The 8,528-nt window shown below is 46.6% G+C and overlaps 1 protein-coding gene across 1 annotated transcript in view; it reads left to right on the top strand.

The window, feature by feature from the left end:
• LOC139386206 (small G protein signaling modulator 2) overlaps nt 1-7,373 on the top strand; it is a 225,032-nt gene extending 217,659 nt beyond the window's left edge. The window contains exons 22-23 of the mRNA XM_071131685.1: nt 2,172-2,339; nt 6,284-7,373. Coding sequence (XP_070987786.1) covers nt 2,172-2,339; nt 6,284-6,372 — 257 coding nt within the window. The 3' untranslated portion in view covers nt 6,373-7,373. The remainder of the gene's footprint in view (nt 1-2,171; nt 2,340-6,283) is intronic.
• Nucleotides 7,374-8,528: the final 1,155 nt, after the last annotated feature.

Genomic DNA, 8,528 nt, shown 5'->3' with positions numbered 1-8,528 from the left:
CATCCATGACTGTCTTCAGTAGGGAGCTTTATGTGATGTACCAGGAGTGTTACCATCCATGACTGTCTTCAGTAGGGAGCTTTATGTGATGTACCAGGAGTGTTACCATCCATGACTGTCTTCAGTAACGAGCTTTATGTGATGTACCAGGAGTGTTACCATCCATGACTGTCTTCAGTAACGAGCTTTATGTGATGTACCAGGAGTGTTACCATCCATGACTGTCTTCAGTAACAAGCTTTATGTGATGTACCAGGAGTGTTACCATCCATGACTGTCTTCAGTAACGAGCTTTATGTGATGTACCAGGAGTGTTACCATCCATGACTGTCTTCAGTAACGAGCTTTATGTGATGTACCAGGAGTGTTACCATCCATGACTGTCTTCAGTAACAAGCTTTATGTGATGTACCAGGAGTGTTACCATCCATGACTGTCTTCAGTAACGAGCTTTATGTGATGTACCAGGAGTGTTACCATCCATGACTGTCTTCAGTAACAAGCTTTATGTGATGTACCAGGAGTGTTACCATCCATGACTGTCTTCAGTAACGAGCTTTATGTGATGTACCAGGAGTGTTACCATCCATGACTGTCTTCAGTAACAAGCTTTATGTGATGTACCAGGAGTGTTACCATCCATGACTGTCTTCAGTAACAAGCTTTATGTGATGTACCAGGAGTGTTACCATCCATGACTGTCTTCAGTAACGAGCTTTATGTGATGTACCAGGAGTGTTACCATCCATGACTGTCTTCAGTAACGAGCTTTATGTGATGTACCAGGAGTGTTACCATCCATGACTGTCTTCAGTAACGAGCTTTATGTGATGTACCAGGAGTGTTACCATCCATGACTGTCTTCAGTAACGAGCTTTATGTGATGTACCAGGAGTGTTACCATCCATGACTGTCTTCAGTAACAAGCTTTATGTGATGTACCAGGAGTGTTACCATCCATGACTGTCTTCAGTAACGAGCTTTATGTGATGTACCAGGAGTGTTACCATCCATGACAGTCTTCAGTAGGGAGCTTTATGTGATGTACCAGGAGTGTTACCATCCATGACTGTCTTCAGTAACACGCTTTATGTGATGTACCAGGAGTGTTACCATCCATGACTGTCTTCAGTAACAAGCTTTATGTGATGTACCAGGAGTGTTACCATCCATGACTGTCTTCAGTAACAAGCTTTATGTGATGTACCAGGAGTGTTACCATCCATGACTGTCTTCAGTAACGAGCTTTATGTGATGTACCAGGAGTGTTACCATCCATGACTGTCTTCAGTAACGAGCTTTATGTGATGTACCAGGAGTGTTACCATCCATGACTGTCTTCAGTAGGGAGCTTTATGTGATGTACCAGGAGTGTTACCATCCATGACTGTCTTCAGTAACGAGCTTTATGTGATGTACCAGGAGTGTTACCATCCATGACTGTCTTCAGTAGGGAGCTTTATGTGATGTACCAGGAGTGTTACCATCCATGACAGTCTTCAGTAACGAGCTTTATGTGATGTACCAGGAGTGTTACCATCCATGACTGTCTTCAGTAACAAGCTTTATGTGATGTACCAGGAGTGTTACCATCCATGACTGTCTTCAGTAACGAGCTTTATGTGATGTACCAGGAGTGTTACCATCCATGACTGTCTTCAGTAACGAGCTTTATTTTTGTGTGTGTGTGTGTGTGTGTGTGTGTGTGTGTGTGTGTGTGTATCTCCTCTCTCTGTGTGTGTGTATCTCCTCTGTGTGTGTGTGTGTGTGTCTATATCTCCCCTCTCTGTGTGTGTGTGTATCTCCTCTCTGCGTGTGTGTGTGTGTCTATATCTCCTCTGTGTGTGTGTGTGTGTGTCTTTATCTCCTCTCTCTGTGTGTGTGTATCTCCTCTCTCTCTCTGTGTGTGTGTCTCCTCTGTGTGTGTGTGTGTGTATCTCCTCTTTCTGTGTGTGTGTATCTCCTCTCTCTCTCTGTGTGTGTGTATCTCCTCTGTGTGTGTATCTCCTCTGTGTGTGTATCTCCTCTGTGTGTGTATCTCCTCTGTGTGTGTATCTCCTCTGTGTGTGTATCTCCTCTGTGTGTGTGTGTGTATCTCCTCTGTGTATCTCCTCTATCTGTGTGTGTATATCCTCTCTCTCTGTGTGTGTATCTCCTCTGTGTATCTCCAGAGCTGCTGTACCAGGATGTGTTCTCAGTATGGGAGGTGATCTGGGTGGCCCCTCACATCTCCTCTCAGCACTTCGTCCTGTTCCTGGCCCTGGCCCTGGTAGAGATCTACAGAGAGATCATCAGAGACAATACCATGGACTTCACTGACATCATCAAGTTCTTCAACGGTGACATACAGAGTCCCAAATCACACCCTATTCCTTTTATAGTGCACCCCTTTTGATCAGGCCCCTAGAGTAGTGCACTATGTAGCGTATAGGGTACCACTTAGGACCCCAATAAGGACATGGTATATGTTGGGATGGAGCAGAACAGTGTAGGCGGATTGTGTGTATGTTTATAAAACAGACTCCATGACTTCCTGTGTTTATAAAACATTCTCCCTGACTTCCTGTGTGTGTGTTTATAAAACAGTATCCTTGACTTCCTGTGCGTGTGTTTATAAAACAGTCTCCCTGACTTCCTGTGTTTATAAAACAGTCTCCCTGACTTCCTGTGTTTATAAAACAGTCTCCCTGACTTCCTGTGTTTACAAAACAGTCTCCCTGACTTCCTGTGTTTATAAAACAGTCTCCCTGACTTCCTGTGTGTGTGTTTATAAAACAGTCTCCCTGACTTCCTGTGTGTGTGTTTATAAAACATTCTCCCTGACTTCCTGTGTGTGTGTTTATAAAACATTCTCCCTGACTTCCTGTGTGTTGTGTTTATAAAACATTCTCCCTGACTTCCTGTGTGTGTGTTTATAAAACATTCTCCCTGACTTCCTGTGTGTGTGTTTATAAAACAGTCTCCCTGACTTCCTGTGTTTATAAAACAGTCTCCCTGACTTCCTGTGTTTATAAAACAGTCTCCCTGACTTCCTGTGTTTACAAAACAGTCTCCCTGACTTCCTGTGTTTATAAAACAGTCTCCCTGACTTCCTGTGTGTGTGTTTATAAAACAGTCTCCCTGACTTCCTGTGTGTGTGTTTATAAAACATTCTCCCTGACTTCCTGTGTGTGTGTTTATAAAACATTCTCCCTGACTTCCTGTGTGTTGTGTTTATAAAACATTCTCCCTGACTTCCTGTGTGTGTGTTTATAAAACATTCTCCCTGACTTCCTGTGTGTGTGTTTATAAAACAGTCTCCCTGACTTCCTGTGTGTGTGTTTATAAAACATTCTCCCTGACTTCCTGTGTGTGTGTTTATAAAACATTCTCCCTGACTTTCTGTGTGTGTGTTTATAAAACATTCTCCCTGACTTCCTGTGTGTGTGTTTATAAAACAGTCTCCCTGACTTCCTGTGTGGTGTGTTTATAAAACAGCCTCCCTGACTTCCTGTGTGTGTGTTTATGAAACCAATCTCCCTGACTTCCTGTGTGTTGTGTTTATAAAACAATCTCCCTGACTTCCTGTGTGTTTGTTTATAAAACAGTCTCCCTGACTTCCTGTGTATATAAAACATTCTCCCTGACTTCCTGTGTTTATAAAACAGTCTCCCTGACTTCCTGTGTGTGTGTTTATAAAACAACCTCCCTGACTTCCTGTGTGTATGTTAATAAAACAGTCTCCCAAACTTCCTGTGTTTATAAAACAGTCTCCCTGACTTCCTGTGTGTATGTTTATAAAACAGTCTCCCAAACTTCCTGTGTTTATAAAACAGTCTCCCGAACTTCCTGTGTGTGTGTTTATAAAACAGCCTCCCTGACTTCCTGTGTGTATGTTTATAAAACAGTCTCCCAAACTTCCTGTGTTTATAAAACAGTCTCCCGAACTTCCTGTGTGTGTGTTTATAAAACAGCCTCCCTGACTTCCTGTGTGTGTGTTTATAAAACCAATCTCCCTGACTTCCTGTGTGTTGTGTTTATAAAACAGTCTCCCTGACGTCATGTGTGTTTGTTTATAAAACAGTCTCCCTGACTTCCTGTGTTTATAAAACATTCTCCCTGACTTCCTGTGTTTATAAAACAGTCTCCCTGACTTCCTGTGTGTGTGTTTATAAAACAGCCTCCCTGACTTCCTGTGTGTATGTTTATAAAACAGTGTCCCAAACTTCCTGTGTTTATAAAACAGTCTCCCTGACTTCCTGTGTGTGTGTTTATAAAACAGTCTCACTGACTTCCTGTGTGTGTGTTTATAAAACAGTCTCCCTGACTTCCTGTGTGTGTGTTTATAAAACAGTCTCCCTGACTTCCTGTGTGTGTGTTTATAAAACAGTCCCCCTGACTTCCTGTGTTTATAAAACAGTCTCCATGACTTCCTGTGTTTATAAAACATTCTCCCTGACTTCCTGTGTGTGTGTTTATAAAACATTCTCCCTGACTTCCTGTGTTGATAAAACAGTCTCCCTGACTTCCTGTGTTTATAAAACAGTCCCCCTGACTTCCTGTGTTTATAAAACATTCTCCCTGACTTCCTGTGTGTGTGTTTATAGAACAGTCCCCATGACTTCCTGTGTGTGTGTTTATAAAACATTCTCCCTGACTTCCTGTGTGTGTGTTTATAAAACAGTCCCCCTGACTTCCTGTGTTTATAAAACAGTCTCCCTGACTTCCTGTGTTTATAAAACATTCTCCCTGACTTCCTGTGTGTGTGTTTATAAAACAGTCTCTCTGACTTCCTGTGTTTATAAAACAGTCCCCCCGACTTCCTGTGTTTATAAAACATTCTCCCTGACTTCCTGTGCGTGTGTTTATAAAACAGTCCCCATGACTTCCTGTGTGTGTGTTTATAAAACAGTCTCACTGACTTCCTGTGTGTGTCAACCTGACTTCCTGTGTTTATAAAACAGCCTCCCTGACTTCCTGTGTGTATGTTTATGAAACAGTCCCCCTGACTTCCTGTGTGTGTGTTTTTAAAACCATCTCCCTGACTTCCTGTGTGTGTGTTTATAAAACAGCCTCCCTGACTTCCTGTGTGTGTGTTTATAAAACAGTCTCCTGACTTCCTGTGTTTATAAAACAGTCTCCCTGACTTCCTGTGTGTGTGTTTATAAAACAGTCTCCCTGACTTCCTGTGTGTATAAAACAGTCTCCCTGACTTCCTGTGTGTGTATGTTTATAAAACAGTCCCCCTGACTTCCTGTGTGTGTGTTTATAAAACAGTCCCCCTGACTTCCTGTGTGTGTGTTTATAAAACAGTCCCCCTGACTTCCTGTGTGTATAAAACAGTCTCCCTGACTTCCTGTGTGTGTATATAAAACAGTCTCCCTGACTTCCTGTGTGTGTCAACCTGACTTCCTGTGTTTATAAAACAGCCTCCCTGACTTCCTGTGTGTATGTTTATGAAACAGTCCCCCTGACTTCCTGTGTGTGTGTTTTTAAAACCATCTCCCTGACTTCCTTTGAGTGTGTTTATAAAACATTATCCCTGACTTCCTGTGTGTATGTTTATAAAACAGCCTCCCTGACTTCCTGTGTTTATAAAACAATCTCCTTGACTTCCTGTCTGTATGTTTATAAAACAGTCTCCCTGACTTCCTGTGTTTATAAAACAGTCTCCCTGACTTCCTGTGTTTATAAAACAGTCCCCCTGACTTCTTGTGTGTATAAAACAGTCTCCTTGACTTCCTGTGTGTGTGTTTATAAAACAGTCCCCCTGACTTCCTGTGTGTATAAAACAGTCTCTCTGACTTCCTGTGTGTGTGTGTGTATAAAACAGTCCCCCTGACTTCCTGTGTGTGTGTTTATAAAACAGTCCCCCTGACTTCCTGTGTGTGTGTTTGTAAAACAGTCTCCCTGACTTCCTGTGTTTATTAAACAGTCCCCTTGACTTCCTGTGTGTGTGTTTGTAAAACAGTCTCCCTGACTTCCTGTGTGTGTGTGTATAAAACATTCTCCCTGACTTCCTGTGTTGTGTGTATAAAACAGCCCCCCTGACTTCCTGTGTTGTGTGTATAAAACAGCCCCCCTGACTTCCTGTGTTGTGTGTATAAAACAGTCCCCCTGACTTCCTGTGTGTGTGTTTATAAAACAGCCCCCCTGACTTCCTGTGTTGTGTGTATAAAACAGCCCCCCTGACTTCCTGTGTTGTCTGTATAAAACAGCCTCCCTGACTTTGTGTGTGTGTGTGTGTGTGCGTGTGCATGTGCGTGTGTGTGTGCGCGTGCGTCTGTGTGTGTGTGTGTAACAGAGATGGCAGAACGTCATGACGTGCAGCACATCCTTCAGATCGCCAGAGAGCTGGTGCACAAGGTCCAGTCGCTCATCGAGAACAAGTGATGAGGAGGAGGACGAAGAGAGGAGGATGAAGAGGAGCGGAAGAGAGGAGCTAGATGCCATCACTGCACCCCTCGATCCACCCGTCCATCCTCCGCACCTAGCACAGCTTCCTCCCTCTCTTACCCCTCCCAAACCAGGGGAAGAGACAAAGACATGGGCCCTCTCCCTCCAGGCCTCTAACCCTCTCTCCCTCCAGGCCTCTAAACCCTCTCTCCCTCCAGGCCTCTCTCCCTCCAGGCCTCTAAACCTCTCTCCCTCCAGGCCTCTAAACCTCTCTCCCTCCAGGCCTCCCTCCCTCCAGGCCTCCAGGCCTCAGCCCGCCAGCCAGACCGGTGGAGGATGAAGGCTCCAGGTGGATGCAGAAGAGAACAGTGGAAAGGAGAGTGATGTTGGCTGGGCCCAGGTTTAGATTTAGGTCCTGGTTCCTGGTCTAGGTCTGGTCCTAGTCTAGTTCCTGGTCTAGGTTTGGCCCTGGTCTAGTTCCTGGTCTAGGTTTGGCCCTGGTCTAGGTCTGGTCCTGGTCTAGTTCCTAGTCTAGGTCTGGCCCTGGTCTAGTTCCTAGTCTAGGTCTGGCCCTGGTCTAGTTCCTGGTCTAGGTCTGGCCCTGGTCTGGATCTGGTCCTAGTCTAGTTCCTGGTCTAGGTCTGGCACTGGTTTGTAGATGTTGTTTACAAGCATCCGGTCACAGAATGCCTTGGTTGGTTGGTTGGTTGGTTGGTGTCAAACATTTGGATTTGGCTGCATGCTCGTTAGTTTGATCCCACTGTGACTTCCTGCATCTTATCATTCTCCACTAAACTCCACCCCCTGACCTCTCCATCACACAGACCAGAGACCCTCTGACCTCTCCATCACAGAGACCAGAGACCCCTAACCTCTCCATCACAGAGACCCACTGCCCTCTCCATCACAAAGACCAGAGACCCCCTAACCTCTCCATCACAGAGACCAGAGACCCCCTGACCTCTCCATCACAGAGACCCCCTAACCTCTCCATCACAGAGACCAGAGACCCCCTGCCCTCTCCATCACAGAGACCCCCTGACCTCTCCATCACAAAGACCAGAGACCCCTAACCTCTCCATCACAGAGACCAGAGACCCCCTGACCTCTCCATCACAAAGACCAGAGACCCCCTGACCTCTCCATCACAGAGACCAGAGACCCCTAACCTCTCCATCACAGAGACCAGAGACCCCCTGACCTCTCCATCACAAAGACCAGAGACCCCTAACCTCTCCATCACAGAGACCCACTGCCCTCTCCATCACAGAGACCCCCTGCCCTCTCCATCACAGAGACCCCCTGACCTCTCCATCACAAAGACCAGAGACCCCTGACCTCTCCATCACAGAGACCCACTGCCCTCTCCATCACAAAGACCAGAGACCCCCTGACCTCTCCATCACAGAGACCCCCTGACCTCTCCATCACAGAGACCAGAGACCCCCTGACCTCTCCATCACAGAGACCAGAGACCCCCTGACCTCTCCATCACAGAGACCCCCTGACCTCTCCATCACAAAGACCAGAGACCCCTGACCTCTCCATCACAAAGACCAGAGACCCCCTGCCCTCTCCATCACAGAGACCAGAGACCCCCTGCCCTCTCCATCACAGAGACCAGAGACCCCCTGACCTCTCCATCACAAAGACCAGAGACCCCCTGCCCTCTCCATCACAGAGACCAGAGACCCCTAACCTCTCCATCACAGAGACCCACTGCCCTCTCCATCACAAAGACCAGAGACCCCCTAACCTCTCCATCACAGAGACCAGAGACCCCCTGACCTTTCCATCACAGAGACCCCCTGACCTCTCCATCACAAAGACCAGAGACCCCCTGACCTCTCCATCACAGAGACCAGAGACCCCTTGCCCTCTTCATCACAGAGACCCCCTGACCTCTCCATCACAAAGACCAGAGACCCCCTGACCTCTCCATCACGGAGACCAGAGACCCCCTGACCTCTTCATCACAGAGACCCCCTGACCTCTCCATCACAGAGACCCCCTGCCCTCTCCATCACGGAGACCAGAGACCCCCTGACCTCTCCATCACAGAGTCCGCCTCACCTCTCCATCACAGAGACCAGAGGCCCCCTGACCTCTCCATCACAGAGACCCCCTGACCTCTCCATCACAGAGACCCCCTG

The sequence above is a fragment of the Oncorhynchus clarkii genome, chromosome 27 (assembly GCF_045791955.1).
Source record: "Oncorhynchus clarkii lewisi isolate Uvic-CL-2024 chromosome 27, UVic_Ocla_1.0, whole genome shotgun sequence".
Taxonomy (NCBI): domain Eukaryota; kingdom Metazoa; phylum Chordata; class Actinopteri; order Salmoniformes; family Salmonidae; genus Oncorhynchus; species Oncorhynchus clarkii.
Note: the sequence above shows the minus strand (reverse complement) of the source record. Positions and strands in the feature narration are given on the sequence as shown.